The 21,579-nt window shown below is 39.8% G+C and overlaps 1 protein-coding gene across 14 annotated transcripts in view; it reads left to right on the top strand.

Moving 5' to 3' along the window:
- The window catches only part of kirrel3b (kirre like nephrin family adhesion molecule 3b), a 193,385-nt gene that overhangs the window by 117,803 nt on the left and 54,003 nt on the right, over window positions 1-21,579 (top strand). For 8 of the 14 annotated variants that reach the window (XM_058079996.2, XM_058079993.2, XM_058079994.2 and 5 more), the window contains exons 4-5: window positions 3,837-3,986; window positions 17,873-18,042. In XM_058079996.2, the coding sequence (XP_057935979.2) occupies window positions 3,837-3,986; window positions 17,873-18,042 (320 nt within the window). The remainder of the gene's footprint in view (window positions 1-3,836; window positions 3,987-17,872; window positions 18,043-21,579) is intronic. The other 6 variants (XM_058079995.2, XM_078792828.1, XM_078792832.1 and 3 more) reach the window with 1 other exon arrangement.

Genomic DNA, 21,579 nt, shown 5'->3' on the forward strand with positions numbered 1-21,579 from the left:
CACTCACATTCATATGGACAATTTCATTAACCTAGCATGTTTTTGGAATGTGGGAGGAAACCGGAGTACCCGGAGAAAACCCACGCATGCACGGGGAGAACATAAACACCACACAGAGATGGCCGAAGGTAGTCTCCTAGCTGTGAGGTCTGCATGCTAACCACTCAACCGCCGTGCAGCCCATACGACCTTTTGTTTACTGCAATTCTACATTTTGTTACTGTATAGGTTATTGTTTTTGATGTACATATATTTACATTTATTCTGAACAGCACCTGCCACTTTTATATTTATATTCATATTCCTTATTTTATTTTTCCTTATTTTTTTTTGTACGTTGTACAAAATGCACTGTGAGTTGCACTCAAATTTCGTTGTATGCAATACAATGACAATAAAGGCGATTCTGATTCTGGTAAGACCACTAATTTGTTGACTTTGAATACTTTTAAAAGTGGGCAATCTGCTGTATTGTACTTGGTGCTAGCGTAATCTCTCAGATAGGAGACTAGGACTGTAGCTGAGAAATACAACTGAGTATACGACTCCTCTTTTTAAGGACCTGTTATTTGAAAAATACTTAAAATCATTCCAATATTGGTATCAGCAAAATCGATAAGAAAGCCAACATCAGGCATCCTTACAAATGAAGTTCCCTGTTGTAGCCAAATAATGTGGAGAGATTTAATTAGACAGCCACAGGCACTGATTAGAGGATTGGACAATTTAAAGCTGAATAGAAGCAGTGATGGTGGAATGTTCCTGAACATGAACATCCCTTATTGGGGACGGTGCTACTTTCAGAATGATTGTAAAAAAAAAAAAGCTAAATGAAATTAAGTTTAAGAGTTATGCTCATGTAGCATTCAATGTGGCATTTATAGTCAGACTCCGGTTTTAAGTTGGGGTTTAGTATAAATATACTGTAAATATCCAACAATAACAAGAGGATATCCTTCATTGATCACATTTATCTTAACCTTTCAACTCCTCCTCTGTTGTTTGTCAACATCCTTGGAGAGATTTATTTTTTTCGAGATCATTGCTGTGTGTGAGTGACAGGAAGAAAAGCTCCTAGCCCCACCTGTTGCTTTGCATGTATGCCCGAGTTCAGCTTCGAGTATATGCTCTCCACAGTCTACTTAATGTATATCACTGTGATTATGTCATGATCATTACCCTTGTGATCCACAATGTCATCACAGCATTGAATCTCATCAATGAATATCCATTCAAATTGAAGCAGAATGGTCATCCGGGTGACCTTGCGCACATAATGATGTGTGTGCTATTTCAGGCACTTCTCATGCAAAAGCAACATGTCTTCTCCCGTCAATGATTATTAATATTATTAATTGAAGCTTTTAAAATGAGATGGGTCTACATTAAACCCTTTTACTTTTACAGCCCGCTTTAATGTGCTAGCTCACTCAGTGTAGGGCACATTGTCACCAAATTTAAAGATAGAAGACGTTATCACCTTCAGTCTGACATATTTTTCTGCTTTGGTTATAATCTGCCTGGCTTTAATGTTGATGTGTTCCTTTGTCCTTCGCACTCCCACTTGTATGAACCCTTAAGATTAAATGCAGAAATGAAATGCAGAGAGTGGCTTAATCGGCTATAACTCACCACTCCGGCATAAAATGAAGCCTGTGTCATGCTCTATTAAAGACAACTGGATTCAATGAACCCAGCGTCATTAAGTGGACTTTGGGCAGGCAGACTGCTTTTGCAATAGAAAAAATCCAAGGACTTGCTGCGGAACGGAACAGTTTGTGAACAGACTGTATCTCCAGACTGTAAAAACCTTTACAGTGAAAAACAGAGGTGTTTGGGGGTCTTTGTGGCCAACACGAGTTATCAGGTAGCACTGCAGTTACTGAAAAATCTATACTTCACCAGTATTTGTCGGATTGATACTTATAGAGCTTTTGGGAAAGAGGGAAGTGAAAAATAGGATTCTAGTATTTCCTTGCAAAGCTGCTCTAAGGCTGGCTCACATATTTTTTTCCCCCTGTGGCTTTTAAATGCCGATACAAATATGAATTGCTTATCTGCTAATGTGACACAAACAGAACCTCCTTGTCAACCTTAGCATGAAATATGATGATGATGTATCCTGTTCATACACAGTAATCCCTTCTTCATCACCATTAATTGGTTCTAGCCGTGATAAGTGAATTTCCCTGAAGTAGCATATAATTTAAATATATCCAAAGTCAGAGAATAAAAACCTTCTAAATACTGTGTTGAAATAAAAACTGAAATAAAACCCTAGAGTCACCTTTACGCATGTAGTACACATAATAACAGAAAATAAAACAATTAAGAGATAAATAAGACTCATATTTATGTGTGTTGCTGTATGTGTTCCGGTGGCGCTAACAGGAAGTGACGCCGTGGGTTAATTGCTGTGTCAATAACTATCAATATAATTTAATCAATAAACACATGCTATACTGTACCTAACCAGACAAATGACACCAAAAAGATCAGTAAACCTAAAAAAATGAACAGTCCGAGATCAGTACATGTCTTGTAAATGGCTATAAAACCAAAAAAACTTAGCGTGCTAGCTTGAAAGCTAACTCATATATTGATAACAAACAGTCCGAGATCAGTACATGTCTTGTAAATGGCTATAAAACCAAAAAAAAACTTAGCATGCTAGCTTGAAAGCTAACTCATATATTGATAACAAACAGTCCGAGATCAGTACATGTCTTGTAAATGGCTATAAAACCAAAAAAACTTTGTGTGCTACCTTGAAAGCTAACTCATACATTGATAACAAACAGCCCAAGACCAGCAGATGTCAAATTAAAATAAGCAAAAGTGAATAAATAATACAAAATAAATAGAAAATATTTGAAATAAATCATGAACAAAAAATAACTTAGCTCGTTAGATTCAAAGCTAACTCCTAACCAGTAAATGCTGCATGTATTAAATAAATTGGTGTAAATTCAATCAAAATTCTTCCTGTCTCGATTTATTCTCTAAAGACCACATGACAAAAACTGCATGATTTTCTCCAAAAGTACTCACTATCTTGGCTATTTCTTTTCTTTAGTCTTTCTTTGAATCGCGTTAGCATCAATGAAGAGCCCATAATCAAAGTACACAAAGTCTATACGGCAGTTGTGAAAGCGAAAGTTAAGCTTGTGTGCGAGAGTTGTCACAGTATTTTTCCACGAGTTGTGTTGTAGTGCTATTAGACTGAAAATACAATGAGATAATACACTGAATCTAAAGGTGTTTAATTATATCTAATGCCACATAGTCTGAGGTGGCGTTTTTATGAACATCATATCTATTCTCAATAATTAGAAAAACGGAAATAAATCTGAGGGGACAAGCAATTCCAGGAATATTAGAAAGAGCTGGCTTCCCTGTCAAACACGCTCTTTGTTGGGCTTATTCACCCCAATGGAGGGATGCACTCGGCAAAGCAGTCTCAATGCATATTTCAATATTACTTAGGGGAGTATCTCCAAAGCCATTGGGCTTGACTTGTGCGAAATGTATGTCTCGTAAATATCCCCTATGCTTTTTTGCATTATTAAACTACAAATCATTGGACTGAGCAATGTACAAGCAAGTGGAATTTAACTCTTTCTGGTTGCCGCAAAACATTTGTCTTCTCTCAGCACCTCCACACATTACACAGCCAGTAGTGATATAAAAACCTGTTTGCACTGTGACTTTATTAACACAATTAACCCACAACAGGCATTTTTGTTTGGGTTTTCTATTATATACAAATCTTCTGCATTCATATATTTGACTTACAGGGTGTGTAAAGTTAACACATATGTGTGTTTATGCTGCAGGCTATCCCCGTTACACAGTGATTGGCGACCACGGCTCAGGAGAACATCATTTGCGAATCCAGCGTGTGGAGCTGATGGACGACGCTGTGTTTGAGTGCCAAGCTGTCCAGGCTGCCATGAGGTCCCGGCCTGCCCGCCTCACTGTGCTCGGTAAGTCTGCATTATGGTGCATTATTATTATTATGGTATACAAAAGAAATCATGACCAGCGCCTCCAATTAGCTCCGGGTCAGCAACATCTTGGATTTTATTTATTTTTTTGATATGTTTAGATAATAAAATCAATGAATAAAATAAAATGTGCCAGCAAATGGAATTAGTATATTTGTATATATTTGTGAAAAAAAAAAACATTAAAAAATGTATGGGATGAAGAAGCATTTCTAATTATTATAATTATTCTCCTTTTTCTTAAAAAGTCTTAATAGGGAACTGCACTTTTTTTTTGGAATTTTACTCATCATTTCCAATCCTTATGTGAAACATTAACATATATTTATTTCCCTTTTCTGTGCATTACAACATGAGAAAACAAGTTAATTCGAGCTAGCTTACAATGCCGTCACTGGGATACACCTATTTTGACTATGAAGCCATAAAAAAACCCCTCTAACAATGTTGCATGGTTTGATATCCATGCTGTGATCATGCATTAACACGTACACTGATGATAACATGTAATAGTTGTAGTATCTTGCTGTATTTTGATGATTTAAAACACTACTGGAACTTATTTCGTATTAATACACATACTTCTGTGAACAACAGCATCAGCGACAACACTTAGAATGTCCGTTCTCCTTGGGATGGCTGTGTCTTCCAGCACAAGACTCAGTCCTCGGGTAAAAAATGCTAACGGCAAACCTTGTTGAGTCTTTGTAGCGAAATTGAGAGCTAGGTATCCACTCTTCCGCCTGTGAATGACGCAGAGACTGGCGGTCGGCGCGGAAATAAGTTTCAGTAGTGTTTTAAATCATCAAAATACGGCAATATACTACAAATATTACATGTTATCATCAGTGTACGTGTTCATGCATGATTACAGCGTGGATATCAAAACCACGAACCTTCTTAGGGCTTCATATTCGAAATAGGTGTATTCCAATGACGGCATTGTAAGCTAGCTCAAATTAACTTGTTTTCTTGTGTTATAATGCACTGAAAAGGGAAAGTAGTATGTGTTCATGTTTCACAAAAGGATTGTGAATGATCACTGAATTGGAGCTTTTCTGGTATGCAATATTTCCTCTGATACATGATACAAAAGCTGGCTTAATTATTTCCAACCAATTTTCCCTCACTACTAAACTTTGCCAGCATGGAGTTACTGTATCGGGCCTTACAAAAGCATCCTGCTGCTTCCCACGACTCCCCACCTTGGAGGATGGAGGAGCGAGCATAGCTTTCAAAGATAGCGGTGGAGTCAGCCAGCCAACAGAGAGCAAAAAAGCGAACGAGGCGCGAGTTGGAAACGCGGGGTGTCTGCAGCACCGTATCCTTGCCACGAGCGGCTGATCCACCTTATTGATCCGGCCTAATGAAAAGTGAAACTAACGATTTGTAGAAGAGGGAGAGGGCTGCAGCAGAAACGGAGAGAAGGGGAAGACAAATTGAAGCATAGTGTTTCTTTGGCCGCCCTGCAAATGGATATGAGTGAATAATCATTGGTACCAAGTACTTCCACGCAGAGCTTAAAAGCTCACTTGCACATTCTTTACTTTTAATCTATTTTTTTGTCGTTTGGAAACTTTTACTCACATTAGCATTTGTCCTCATGGTGTTATTGAGTGTCAGCATCTCGGATTGTTGCCTTATTATATTAGTTATATTTTTATCACCGTTGGTTAGTTAGTTATCTGGTTTACCCAAAAACTCCAAGAAATGTTTTCAGAAGGTTGGCACAAAGTAATGAATTGTTTAGCCATATTGGAGGTCTGTCATCTACTGAGTGTCATTCTAGTACTTTCCAATCTCCAAATAGTTTGGACTTTTAAGAACAAAATCCATTTCAGAAATTCATTCATTCATTCATTCATTTTTCTGCCGCTTTTCCTCACGAGGGTCGCGTGGGTGCTGGAGCCTATCCCAGATTTCTTTGTGCGAGAGGCGGGGTTGGTCGCCAGCCAATCACAGGGCACATATATACAAACAACCATTTACACTCACATTCATACCTATGGACAATTTGGAGTGGCCAATTAACCTAGCATGTTTTTGGAATGTGGGAGGAAACCGGAGTACCCGGAGAAAGCCCACGCATGCATGGGGAGGACATGCAAACTCCACACAGAGATGGCCGAGGGTGGAATTGAACCCTGGTCTCCTAGCTGTGAGGTCGGCACAGCGGTCGGCACCACTCGACTGCCGTGCCGCCCTGAAGTTGTTAATATTTAATTAATTAGTTCCAGTGTCAAACAGGGCAAGCATAAATCATCTAACTGTCAAGGTAATATTTAAGGTAATGTTCATAACTGGTACACAAGCGTAAAAAGAAGCCATTCCTCGCCACACTGAATTTTGTGGCTTCATCCTATGAGGGTTTTTCAAAAAAATCATGCTTGTTTTGTGGTTGAATATGACCAGGGTACCTTCTCCATTAGTCATAAAGGTTCAGTAATGTTACTTGACCGACTTGATCGCCGGAAGAACACATATTGCAGGTTTGAATTACCAGGCACTGACATCCCTAAAACTGGCTACAGTTGCAGTCGTACCCAACGCCAAGCTCAAACTCAACTCTTAACACCCAACATCACCGCCTATCCGCCTCCTACTCAGCTCCCCCAGCACTAGAACACATTTAGAGCAACACACATAAGCATGAGTCTTATTTACAGTCTTATCCAGGTTGCGCCGGTCCCCGGCCACCTTCTCCAACTCCAACAGGAGGACACCAAAGAGTTCTCAGGCCAGCTGTGAGATATAATCCAAAAGCATCCTGCTGACTATGAAAATGTTCAATGTATAAGGAAATTCACTTATCACAGTCGGGTCTGAAACCAATTGACTGCAATAAAAGAGGGATTACTGTAAAATGAATACAATAAAATGCATCGATCCTAAAATTCAAACCAATGTGAAACATCAATAAAACAATCTTCTACTTTGTAGACTTTACCGTATGCCGGCTGTGCCAACTTGCTCAACTTTTTCTAGATTTTGCTCTAATTCCAAATTTTAGCAGTCTTGGAGGCGCTTTCATCAAATACTCATAATTAAAGGCAGAAACTGCAATGCTTATAAATGACTTTAAAGTGCAATCAACAGGGAGTGTCGTGGTAGGGTTGACTGCATTTCATCAGGAATAAGAAATGGGAAGCCTTTATCACCTATTTAGCTGATTGAGGGCGAGGGGAATTTATCATTCTTTCTCATTCCTCCATAAGCCCTAATGGAAGGTGTTTGTTTAAATCCCCTGCCAAGTAAGTTGAGTGGAGAATACGGTGCCGAGGGGGAGCTTCATGCTGATGCGGTGCATGGAGGGAAATATATGCCAGGCCTGTGTGACTGCAAACTCCAAGCTGTCAATTACTTGCCAGCCAAGACAGAGCGTGTGTATTGACATGGAAGAGAGCTACGACCTCACACACCTGTGCATATGTGTGCGCACACACACACACGCAGTACACAACCACTTCCTTCCCCAAGCTCACAACAGAATAAATCCAAAACTCCAACCTCCATATTTTATAGCGTTATATCCGTCCAAAAGTCTCTGCGCCAACTCCAGTCTGGAGTGTGATGGGCTCGGACATAACACAGAAGCCCCCCCCCTTTCTGTTTTATTGAGGTTGCCCTTGAAAGCCACATAGCGTCACTGACGTAACCATACAAGAAAGCAAAACTCACATGTTTTATTATAGGGGGAAAAAAACTTGATTTCCAGTTGCTATGGAGACCTTTTTGCTTTGTTTATAACTGAGATTGATAAACAATGTGATCGTGGCCTTGTGACAAAACACGGGATTGATAGCCAAGCTGTCATTCTAAAGAGTGATCGCGAGGCATGCTGGATATTTGTTTTTTCCTTCTCCTGCGGAGTTAATTAATTTGTTAGACCTGTGTTTCAGCGCCAAATATTCATGCAACCACTAACGCTCAAGGGTTTCTTTTGTTGTTGGTGTGCATTGACAAAACAGTCATAATAAACCCTTATACAGTATTTGCAGAATTACAAAACCACAGAGTAAATAGACACATGAGTATTAAGAGTGTGAGAATTGGAAAGTGCTCCAATTAACACCTCTATTCAGTTTTCTAACAACCAGGATCTCAATTTCAATTTTTTTTATCAGCGCCACAAGATGACAAGAGCTGTATTTCAAATGTAGTTAGCATTTTGAATTTATCAATATAAATCCGTCAATATATCTCTGCATGTGCATTAAAACGCTATTGCACGACTGAGTTGGTGAAACTCGTTCGTCTCACACGTCTCTTACTGTTGTAACACCAAATTCATACGCATTACAGCATTGGTTCTGCCATTTCGGAAAATTACAACATCCCTTCCAATTAATGCCCTATGCATGTTATTTAGATGAGCATCCTAGCTATTGTAATAAGATTTAGCATAAGAGTATTTTTTGTCCGTTCTGTATGTTGAAATTGTTTGCACCAGAGCAATAAAGTCCTTTCCTGCAACATATTTAATAAACACACCATATTATTACACCTATCTATTTCCCCCAACTATTCCTGCAAGGATAACTGAGCCCTATACTGCATGTGCCGCCATCATGCTTTTGCAACACAATTAATGTACAATAGTGCTATAATATGGCCTATGTTTAGGGACTTGTTTTTTTCCTAGTACCCTTCTGCAGTTGATCGATTAGTCTAAACAAACACTGAAGCTCAGTAGAAGAAAAAAAGGCAAACAAAGATGGACAGATAACATCTATGATAGGCTGTGAACAGGTGTGTGATTATTGGAGCCAGACTGTATTGTTTTTTTTTTTAAGGCAAAAAAAAAAAACCAACAGTGGGAGAAAAAAAAGTGGCATGAATCAATGTGTGCTCTGCAAAACAACTGCAGAAAAACTGTGGTGTGTTTAATTAACACTGCATAATGAATATGTGTTCATTGTTTTTTTAGGAATGTATCAACTATTGTTTCATCTAAAACACACAAATAATTGGTAATGTGCTTTAAAAAAAAATTATATTGTGCCATTCTACCACCCTGCAGCCTTTTTAAACAAACATAATATCCATCTTCCATGCCTCTTATTTATCAAATATTACAATGCTCACTTTTATAATATAATATTCATAATATAGCTTTGTCTAATACAACTGTCGATCACCACATTGAGCTTTAAATTTGTGGCTTTGCTCTTCAACCCCCCACCAAAAAATGCCATCCATCCATTGTCTGTACCGCTTATACTCATTAGGGCCGTGAGGGTATGCTGGAGCCTACCCCAGCTGACTTTGGACAAGAGGTGGGGTACACCCTGGACTGGTCGTATACTATGTCTTATTTACTCTTATTATATCTACTATGTTGGGTAGTATGAGTAAGATGACTATTGGGGTGCTATTTCATGTCTAGAGGGTTCTAATAATGTCATAAACTGTACTTATAAGATCATAAACACTTTTTTTATATGCAGTAACAACACAAATATGCCATTTATGAGTAAAGAATCCTACTTCACTGACATTCACTTATCACGGCCAGGTCTATCGTCCAATTAAACGGAATAAATGAGTGATTACTGTACAGTCGGTTTTTCAAAGCCACAGTTTCCTTATGATTTTATTTTCAAAGAAAGTTTTTGTTTATGCTCTCGGTTATAGTACAGTATGCTACTTACCTTGCCATGGTGTGAAGAAGTGGCAGCAATTTAATACAAAAGATGAGAAACACTATTGATTTCAAGAAGAAACTCATGACAAAGTACAAAGATGGTGTCCCCATATCCTTCACCCTCTCTGCTACTTTCCGTTTTCGCCCACAAAGGTCAAAGTTATGTTCAATGTTCATTTGTGCAATTCAGTCATGTTTTATATTTATTTATGCATTGTTTTCTGCATATATGGATTGGATGAATTGGGTTTACATTATTTTCTATGGGAAAAAATGCTTTGGTTTTCATTAGACCTTTTGGATGAATTAATAACAAAAACCGAGGTACCTGCCCTGTGATTGGCTGCCGACCAGTCCAGGGTGTACCCCGCCTCTCGCCTGAAGACGGCTGGGATCGGTTGCAGCACCCCCGCGACCCTCGTGAGGAAAAGCGGTAGAAAATGAATGAATGAATGAATGAATGAATGAATGAAACCGAGGTACCACTGTATTTTGGTTTGAGGAAAACAAATGTAATATATTTTCTATACCGCTTATCTTCAAGAGGGTTGCGGGCATGCTGGAGCCTATCCCAGCTGTCTTGGGGCGATAGGGGCACACCCTGGACCAAAATTACCAAAATAAAAGCCTAGTATTTTACTTTGGTTTGTTTTTTAAAGCATCTTTTTATGACACAATAGCATTATTCAGACCCTTCAGCACCCCATGTTTATAGGATGAGCATTAAACATAAAGATTACTGTTTTCCGCCTGTTTCCTCTTAAATCTATAATTAAATCTTGACTAGTTTTTGCCCTCCAGTCTTCCACTCTGCACTCCTGCCTAATCCACTTTTATAGCCACGCTGCATGTTTATTATTTGTATGCAGTTGTGCACACCTGAAGAACTCTCACACAGATGTAGAATGACAGCACACACAATTTTGGTGATTTGGCCCAGTGAGTCACGCATGTTCCTTGCATCCACCTGCACCGGGTATTCCCTCATCCCTCCTCTTCATTTTGACTGCCTCCTTTCCCGATCTATCACAAACAAGCTGTCGCAGTCAGGGTGACAGACGGCCCAGCGCGAGCTTTCTTCTGCAGACGACAGACGGGAAAAGTCAAGAAGCTCATTGTTGTTCAGGACACGTCAGCCAAAGCGCGGGCGGAAGCTCCACATTGCATTTCTTTCCCTATGCCCTCCTTGTGAAGGGGGGACTTCGCTCCTTCATTCCCAGCTCCAAATTGCTTTTTTCTCAATTGCTCACACACTGGGAACGCCACGGGGTGCTCACAAAATGCTCCCAATACTTCTTTGCAGGAGTCTCCCCCAAATTAGATATGGCCTAGCGGGTTCAATTCAGTGCAGAAGTTGTTACCTGACTAAAGATGACAGCCAATCCCCTCATATTCACTTCTATTTTTGGAAGAAACATTAGCACTGAAAGGTAAAACTTGTCTAATAGGTGATTCATGTACGTTGGAACCTCTAATGTCAGAAACAATCCATTATGGATGCTCGGCAAACTATTTGTCCCTGAGGAAATCATGCAAATACAAATAATCTGTTCCAGGATCAGGACAGAGATCATGTTCACTATCTACTATTGTCATCCAGTATTGGGAAGGTTTGCTCTTTTTCGAGAATCTGCTCTCTAAAAAGAGCCAGTTCTTTTGGGTCACTTTTATTGTTGCTTAAGTTGATTTCTGACCAAAATGTGTGTAAAATGAATTTCTAAAGTAAAAATTAGGGCTGTAAAACTTGTTAATATATTTATCCATCCATTCATTCATTTTCTACTGCTTATCCTCACAAGGGTCGCGGGAGGTGCTGGAGCCTTTCCCAGCTGTCTTTGGGAGAGAGGCCGGACTGGTGGCCAGCCAATCACAGGGCAAATATAGACAAACAACCATTCACACTCACATTCATACCTATGGACAATTTGGAGTCGTCAATTAACCTAGCATGTTTTTGGAATGTGGGAGGAAACCGGAGTACCTGGAGAAAACCCACGCATGCACGGGGAGAACATGCAAACTCCACACAGAGATGCCCAAGAGGGGAATTGAACCCGGGTCTCCTCGCTGTGTGGCCTGTGTGCCTCAATATTTATGTTTTTGACGAGCGAGTTTGAGGAAACGCAGCGGTGGTTGTGGCGCCACGAACGGGAACAAATATTGAGCAGAAATGGCCAGTTATTTCGATCTGTGGTCGCTGTGAGTTGACATATGGAGAATACCAGACAATGAGAAGGTACTGGAGCACTGTCAGTATTTTGTCTTATTGTGTGTCAAGTGTCCCAACAAATAAGTGTTTTGTTTGGTTTTTTTTTCTGCGAGCCATCTCCCAGTTGATTTTTTGCTTTGAAATGCAAATAAAAATTTGGATTATGAGCTGCTAATTACCAGCAGGCATAACCAAGGACAGCTATTTGTTTGGGTTGTGTCAATACGACCATGACTGAGAATGGATCTAAATAGTATTAGAAGCGCTAGCATTAGCAGCATGCCAGCAAGTCATAAACTGACATTCCGCGGTTCGGTGTGGAGCCAATGACCTGCGATAGACTAATATTTACTGTAAACACAGACTTTGTAGCTTGGAGGTGATATTTACTGCTTATTGTCACAAGGTAAAAAGTCATGCAGTCTATTTTGTGTAGTTGCTGTCTCGGATCTATCAAACAGCAGCCTCCTGCATGTAGGCGGGAGGCTCCAATTGCAGCATCCGAGAATGAAAATTTGTGAAAGTGCTGAAAGCAGTCGCGTTATAAGACCAATGGGGGGAGGGGAAACAGGGCACATACAGTGAGTGCTGTTGGTTTTTGCAGTGAGTCAGCCCCTGTAATTAAAGAGGAGCAATCAATCTGTCCCACTGACCACACGACTTATGCCAAGACTATCGAATAGCTGCAGTAAAGAGCTAATTTAGAACCATTAGGGACTGCCGAGTTTGCAAACAGCCCAGTAATGATGATGGCTGATTCAAGTTCAAGGCTTAGACTCTGTATAACTGTCAGACCTGGCGGTAATAAGGTGGACTAAGTGGACCATTTTGGACGAAATGAAATGAATTTCGTGTCAGTCATAATGATATGTTATGGGTCAGCTTTTGCAGTTTCTCTCAGCAGGCACAATGACAAGAATATAACTACTTCTTGTGCCTTCAGGTATTGCTGTGAACCCCAGTGGTTCAATAGTTTCTGCAAAGTTTTTTATTTTGGTTGAGTAATCTTGCTATTTTACAAACAAGCTTTGACCAAAAAAAATTCATAATAAGTGCAGGCATGGATCAGTTGTATTGCATGTGTTTATATAAGCTAACTCTTCTCCGTCCGCACTTTTGCATAGAAAAGGTTGAAAAGAAAACTATCAAAACAATGTCGCCTGTGGTATTATTTTGTCAGACAAATACACGGCATGTTGAAGCGCTTATTAAACACCATGAGTCAGATTGACAGTTTCATACTCTCTACAAAACACCCGCTGTAACTTCAAGGTTGTTTCACAGATTTGCCATGAAATTTGACAGACACCTGCAAGGGACTAACAAGCACATAGCTGCAAAAGTTGAGCAAAATTGGTTGAAAAACATGGCCGCTATCAAGCAAAACATCTTTGCAGCGACATGGGCAGGACTTGGAAACTAAATGTCCATCAAGGCTGTCTTCCATATTGACATTTAACGATTCTGTCTGCCGGTGTGTAAATATTTACATCAGTCGTCACATTTTTAGAGGGCCAGACCAGTAGTATCACAATAAAGGTAAAGTCTGCTGCTTATTTAGTATAAATAACAAAAGGAGATTAAAGTCACGTCTAGTTTCACAATGCATCACTCTCCAGACATCACTAATCAATTTATAACAAACTGCTATAGTAGTTACTATGCTCTCACTATGGCTTATTTTGAAAGTACAGGAATCCCGGACTGGACCGTGATAAGCACATTTCTGCCAGGTTTGATTCCTTATTTCTAGTCTTTAGTTTTGTAGTTCATAGTTCTAACTTAGAAAACATGTTTACAAGCTTCTAAATACTTTTATAAACATTATTTGAGCCCTCTAGACATAAAATAACCCCGCTATATCCACTTTTACACCCAATATTGGGATAAGAAGACGAAATAAACCATATAAGACATAAATAAAAGTTGACTTTTAGCTTGGCATGGATCAGCAACAGGTTGTTCTTGTTGTGAGTTTGTTCAAACCTGCAATAAAAGTCCATTGTTCAGAGGATCGAGTCTGGTGCTTGTGTGTCTCACCAAACATGACAGTAACATCACCGACACCTATTGACTAGCGTATAATACTACATACAGTATTGTCACAATATCTTTGAATGTGTCTTATGTGTGCTTTATTCATTATTATATTTTTGAAATTTGAAGTGTGAAGCATATTTGGATTTGGATTATTCCTACTATGGAATACTATTATTTTGGAGCCAGTCTACAAACCGGTAAGTCTGTGAAAAAGGCCTATCAGAACCACAAATCGCTATGGTCAGTAATTTTGAACCATCTGCATTAGCGTAATAAGTATAAACATTTTGGGCTTTGTTGTGCCTTGTGATTGGCTGGCAACCAGTCCAGGGTGTACCCCGCCTCTCGCCCGAAGACAAGTGGGATAGGCTCCAGCATGCCTGCGACACTGTGGGGATAAGCAGTACAGAAAAATGGATGGATTCCTCAATTACATATGCTAGCATATTTTCAACCTATAGGCGGCGCCACCACTGACATTTATATGTGGCTTATTTCCCTTTGACAGCAAGTTTTTTTGTCCCATAAATGGCTTGTAAGATTTGTATGTTCAATTTAGTCGTGTCACGGCTGTCATGACTTCCAAGTCCTGTCGCTCACACATTGTCAGATTATCCTCTCATCGCCATCTTGCCATAAAATGCTTTTATGGCTGCCTTCTATGCTTGACATTTAATTAACGTCCGAGTGCTGTGTGTGCACTGACAGCACACCAACTCAACAACATCTTCGCAATCGACTGCCACAGCGTTTCTTTTCAGTTTCCCTAAAATGACAAATGTTAGGCTCGTCTCCGGGTCACCGTGATCTTCACGCGACGTATTTACATAGCGCAAAGGAGAACAAACTAATGAGATCTCAGTGACCTTGTTTTTCAAAAGCCAATGGAGGACAAGAAGGTGATCACATTCTCGCAAACAGTTTTCTTTTCCCATTGGCTTCGATTAACACACAGCGTTGTCTGCTCTGCTCGCGTTGACCTGAGAATCCTCCTGCCCAATAAACCCTCTGCATATTAATGAGGAGCGGATAAAAGGCAGCCGGCTAAATGAACGCTGCATTTTAAACTCAAAACACACAAAAGCAAAGCAGTGAGGGAATTGTCTTTGACTTAACATGAGAAGTCCAGTCAGTCTGTAATAATTGTCTGGCTTAAACTTGTCCCATAACGCTCATTCAAACGGTGGCGGATCTGAACGTCTCCGTGGATGGCAAGCAAAAACGCAATTTGCATGTGTTGTCGTTTACAATGTAATGTCATGCAGGAATATTTGTCATGCAAATATGTCTGTTAAACGACCAAAACGCCACTCTGCATGCAGCAGTCGCACACAACACTTGAAAGATGGGCCCTCCCCGGTGTAAGAATCACAATGTACTGCAAGGTCGGTACTTTAATAAGCAATTTACCCCGCGTATCCAAAGAAAACACAAGTTACTTTGTAGAATGTGTGTTGATGAATTTTTGTAGCAGCACACGTTTGACAGGAAATGGGGAAAAATGCTAACTTCAGCGAGTGGTATTTAACATTTTTACGATCCGCCGCACAGCATCAAACACACAGTGTAGCCCTGAGGGTGTACTGTATACCCAAGCTAGCTAATCAATTAGAAGCTCGCAATAAAACACAGAGTCAAGACATTGCAGAGTTTTTGATTTTGGGTTATTTTACTCAAACAAAAAGTGAAATGTAAAATACAGATAACAAAAGAAGTAAGAAGTAAGAAGTAAGTCTTTATCTGCCATGTCTGCGTACGTAGCCTACGAATGTATAATGTTAGGGGCGGACATTCAGTAACTAACTGCAACTAATGATTTATTTCTTTGCTTATTAATCTTAAGCTTGATTAATCAAGCAATCGCTTGGGCCCTAAAACAGGGGTGGGCAAACTACAGCCCGGGGGCTACATGCAGCCTGCAAGGCATTTGAATCCGGCCCACCAGTTGCTGCCAATGTATTTAAACCTTTAACATACAAGCTGGTAACATGACTTTCAAGTAGTCAGAGTCATGTGGTAGTCAGAGATGTTCACATACTCTTTAATAGTGTTTTATTGTAATTCTATTCCGTTATTTGATGGGGTTTGATGTTAAACTGCTCCTGTAAAAGGAACAGAATGAATGACACTTTTACGGATAAATTATGATGACCACAAGTCAAACGTTTGCCCAACCATTCCCTAGAACATAGGTGACAAACTCAAGGCCCCAGCCTGGAAATAATAAAATTTGGAAAAAAAATAGATAATTGTATTGTTTTTGCTGCATGGCAGACGAGTGGTTAGCGTGGAGGCCACACAGCTAGGAGACCCGAGTTCGATTCCACCCTCGGCCATCTCTGTGTGGAGTTTGCATGTTCCCCCGTGCATGCTTGGGTTTTCTCCGGGTACTCCGGTTTCCTCCCACATTCCAAAAACATGCTAGGTTAATTGGCGACTCCAAATTGTCCATAGGTATAAATGTGAGTGTGAATGGTTGTTTGTCTATATGTGCCCTGTGATTGGCTGGCCACCAGTCCAGGGTGTGCCTGGTAGAAAATGAATGAATCAATGTATTATTTTAATTGTTTAAAAAAAATATTTGCACAAACTGGGTCTAACAAGGACAGAAAAACGCTGCACAACTGTGCAAGAAGACAAATATCTGAGAGTGTGTAGTTTAAGACAAAGACACCTCACAGGTCGTCACCTGGCAGCGGTACCCGTCTAACACCAGTGTCTCCAAGTGATCCTAAACTTTTGAACGGTAGTGTACAAATAAATTAAATCCAAAAATAAACAATAAAAACATAATACATACGTATATTGTATTATTGTATATTAGTGTATATTGTAATACGTTTATTGTATTTCTGATTGAAGTGAACAAACTATCAGTAACAAATTAGCTATCGCTCTCCATTATCACTATGATATAGCATTAGAAAATAAACTTAAATGTGCAATGAGAGATCAATAAAGGACGGGGGAACTTTAACTGTAATCCACAGGGTATATGTTGAGTGCAGTCGTCGTAAAAATGTTTGCAACAAACAAATAAAAGTAGATAATGTCGGCATCCCCAAATGGAGCAATTAATTTAAAAACTCCACAGATAAGAGTTTAAAAAATAAATAAATGAAGAAGAGAGTATGCACAGATCGAGTAGCACGTCACATTCTCCTTCATAGGAGCTGTCAACCAGCCCAATTATACGTATTGTCATTAAATGTGCAAAACAGTGTCCCAAATTACATTTCCTTTATTTGCATTCATCTCCCGGTGCCGCCTGACAGCACAAATCTAACCCATAACAGCCCTTCCTTCCAATCATGACGCTTGTGTAGAAAGATTCGACAGCTGCCTGCAGCCTTTGATTTCATCTCGCCCCAGATCTGCATTGTAATGAGCATTCGGGTCAATCAATAATTCACTGCAGTTTGAGTTAGATTGAAAAAAGAAAACAGCTCATGGGTAGAAGAGGAGCGCTACTTTGATCAATGGCGTGTAGACGCGCATATAGCGCTGCTGAGATGTTTCCGTCTCGTCGTCGTATTTGTCAAAAACATGGGGGAGTAAAACACATGCAAAGCCGCCGTGTGTCTGGGGGAGGTTAGTGATTTACAGTATAATTAATGTTGATATTTGTGCACGGATCTATTGAACAGTGACAGAGCGGATTGTCTACTATAATATGCAAAGCTTTTTATACGTCAAATTGCATCTGAAGGCCGTGACATCTATGTTTTGACCATTAACCTTCGGAGTGTCAGATATTCAGTATATTCATCAGTCATATGCTCATGAGAGCTTACACTTTCCTTATCTTGCCGTTCTCCATGTCCTTTAACTGCTGAGTTAGGCAGCAGTGCCCTTTGCCCTGATACAGCAAATCTAGTCATAGTGTCAACAAATTGATTAGAGTTGTTAGTGATACGCAAGCCAGCCATTGTCCTCCACCGATCTCATGTCTCTGCGTCTCTATATCAACAGTTCCGCCCGAGGACCCCATCATCAGCGGTGGGCCCGTGGTGAGCCTGAGAGCGGGTGATCCGCTCAATCTGACCTGCCACGCTGACAACGCCAAGCCGGCGGCCTCAATCATCTGGATCCGCAACGGAGAGGTCCTAAATGGGGCCATGTACTCCAAGGTAAGCCTAGAGGTGTGTGTCCTTCCGAAGGTTTGGAGACCTCGATGTGATACGGGTTGCATGGGGAAGACTGTTCTCACGTGGGTTTAGTAGAATTCCATGAAAAAAGCATCAGACTGCTTGGAGTTTGATAAATTTGTTCTGATTTTGACGCAATTTTCACATAATAATATGTATAATAATAATATAATAATGAAAAATAAGTCTTCAGGGGATCAGAGATTTGCAGTTATAAAAAGATCACAATTAACTGTTGTCAGATATAGTCAGGTGTGACATACAATGGAATGGCCTTTATTGTCATTATACAAGATGTACAATGAGATTGGAGAGCTTCTCCTTTCATCGCAGTAGTCAAGTTAAAAAAAAGTATATAAAAGTAGAGTAAAAAAGACAATTTAACAAGATATATACAAGATATCCAAAATATACACATAGTATTGCACAGAGCATATGCAGGAGCAGATATATTGCAGATATATTAATTTTAGTGCAAATGGGTCATAGTGCAAATAGTGACTGGTGTATACAGATGAGTAAAGTCACATATGAGTGTATTGTATTGGGTTGTTAAATAAATAAATATGATTGAGGTAGTAACAGAGGCAGTGATGGAAATATTGCACATTTGCATTACGCTAATACAGTTACACAATCAAATGTTAAAAGTAAAACCTAAAGACAAATCATTTGAATTTTCTCCCATTTTTCATGATCTCCACTAAAAATAGTGTTTACAAATCTGTCTAAATATGTGTTAGTGAGCATTCAGCATTCATAATCATATCAGAATTGCACAGCATATACAGTGATGCAAATATTACTGAAAAGTAATCAACTTCTGTAAACCCTCAACTTTTTTGCAGTTTTTGCACTAAATACACGTGAGAGCAACTTGCATGATGACAGTACATGCAATCTCTCCACTTGTTCTCGACATACAAGCAACCACAAACTTCTTTGCATTAGCTTTAAATAATTAGCCAGTTATTTGCCTTCATATCCAGATGGGTCTTTGAAAGCTATTTCCAAAAAAAAAAAAAAAAAGTTTTGTCCAGTGTACAAATCAGTTCAGACAAGCAGATGGTAATCTCGAGGAACATATCAGTGGCGCTTCATTCTTGTATTGATGGTATTCATTATTTGATCAAACTCTTTTTCAAAATCCTCTGATTCCAACTAGAGGTGTAACGGTGCCTGTCTTTGTCATCAGTTCTTTCAGCATGGACCGTTCTTGGTTTTTAAATTTCATTTCTTCATGTTCCTACTCAACAACACTCCGACAGTAGCCTGGTGTCATGATTGCCTGACCGCCCCACCCCGTAGACTTCTGACATTTAGCCTCAAGGCTAATGATGGAATCAACGCTGTCATGTTCCATTTCCATTTGCACAAATGGCATAAAGAGACCGAGCACTTTGGAGTGCGAGCACCCCCCCCCCTCCCCCTCAGCTCTCTACACTACACCACCGTGCCCTGGCTGCCTCATCCCATTATCGGCTTTTTTCAAAGAGCAGATAAATGCCATTGATTGGGACTGTGGTACGGCACCACGGGCTTATTTGAATAAAATGATTGGTGGAGGTAGCGATCGCAAATAGCACAGGATGCGCTTCCTGCCTTTCACTTCCTCTCAGAGAGACGAAAGATACGAAGACGTCTGCTGATGTCGCTGATGGATGCACGCTCGGCTGCACAGACCTCAAGAACACTTATCTCTAATGACTATACAGTACCATGACAAATCTATGATTTTCCATATTGGAAATATTGCATAGAGCTGTGAGGGGATTTTTTGCATGCATCTTTCTTCTCATGTTTCAATAATTATGACGATGATGAGACGGATGCGGTCATGGATTTTGACCTGTAAAGGCCCTTTTTGAACTTTTGGCACAATTACAGTATCTCTGATTCTAAAAGTCAGCAGCAGCAGGAAAGAAACTCAATGTGCTATGCTTCATAAACCCGGACTCTCTTTGTGCTAATACCCAGGACCCAGAAAAGAAGCTGTAGTAATGTAGCAATTCTATTCTTCTATCTGATCAAAGTTACTTCATATTTATCAGATCAAAACATGTACTATTTTTGTGATTCTTTAACATCATTGCTGATCGGAGGCAGGTGTGCCCCGCTGCTACGCCTTAACTGACATCATGCTGTGTTAAGTAAATACTCTATAGGAAGTAACAAAATAAAAGCACAAAAATACACAGGAAATATGTGAAAATTTAAAGAAAAAATTAACATTTGGAGCATGACACAGTGGATCCATGGACATACACCATGTCATACATCATACATGTCCTGTTCCAGGTGTCCATCAGTGTACTAAAAAAAAAAATGCCCACGCCTGCCAAATCCTCCTCCCTACGCGCTTAGCTTGCAAGGTGATATGGCTTTATTGGTGTTAGCATGGGAGAAAGCAATGATGACATTTTTATGACTTCTTGCTGGCAAGTGCATTTTTATACTGTATAAAAAAAATCAGGTTTGCTATTTTCCTCCAAGTAGACATTGGTATGAAGAAAATCGACTTGGAAAATTGACAGAATTCCTCCTGTGTCTTGTCATTGACGACCCTGAAGGATCCCTTTGTTGCATGTGAAATTTGCATTTCTGTGCCGAGAGCACTGATGCTTGAATGCATCAGAGTTTTAACTAATGCACGCAGTCACTATACAGTAGACTGCTCTTACCCAATGACACATCAGAGAATCTTCTGCTCTATAATCTATTTTATGACAGCCACCTCGTGAAAACATCCTGATTCCAATAGCCGGAGCAGGAAAACAAAACACTAAACTGTGCAGAGATAGCGTTATTTTCTGCAAGATTGACACTTTTAGATGCTAAAAACACTTGTCAGAAAGCAGATACCCCCTCCAAATGCCCTGAGAAGATGTTTTCATCCCATTATGGCCATTATATGTGACGTCATGAAGAGCAGGAGGAAATAAAATTACAAAACATGGATGGAGGGAAGAAGCCGAGTGGAACATCACACTTTGTTCACAGAAAGTGTGAACAAAGTGTTTTGATGTTTTGAGTATTGAGCGTGAGGACTAGGGCTGCAGCTAATGATTACTTTCTTTGTTGATTAATCGGACGCTTGCTGTTTCGATTAATCAAGTTATCTAAACGGGCCAAACCAATTTGAACCAAACACAAACATATTTACACTTTGAAATAAAAACGTATGACCTAAATACCAGGTTAGTTGTTGATTAATTGGATAATTGATCACCGTCGTCTTCAACAAAACATTTGGCAATCTTAACTTGACGTCACCTAGAATGACAACGATAACATCACTGTAAACACACTTTGGCCAAGCACTGAATTACCTTGTCTGGCAGCACATCAAGTTTTATCGAGTAGGTAATCCATTTGGTTCAGCTGTTTTTTAATTAGCAGATAATCCCGTTTGATTGGATTTTTTTTTAAGCCACCAACTGATCTGCTACTCACAGGTCACCTTCTTGTTAGGATCAAAGTTGGCTGAGCAGTTCGGTCATTTAAGTTGACTATAGTGATGTCACTTCATAT

This window comes from Doryrhamphus excisus, linkage group LG8 (genome assembly GCF_037039965.1).
Source record: "Doryrhamphus excisus strain RoL-2023G ecotype Guam linkage group LG8, RoL_Dexc_Guam_v1.1, whole genome shotgun sequence".
NCBI classification, from domain to species: Eukaryota; Metazoa; Chordata; class Actinopteri; order Syngnathiformes; family Syngnathidae; genus Doryrhamphus; species Doryrhamphus excisus.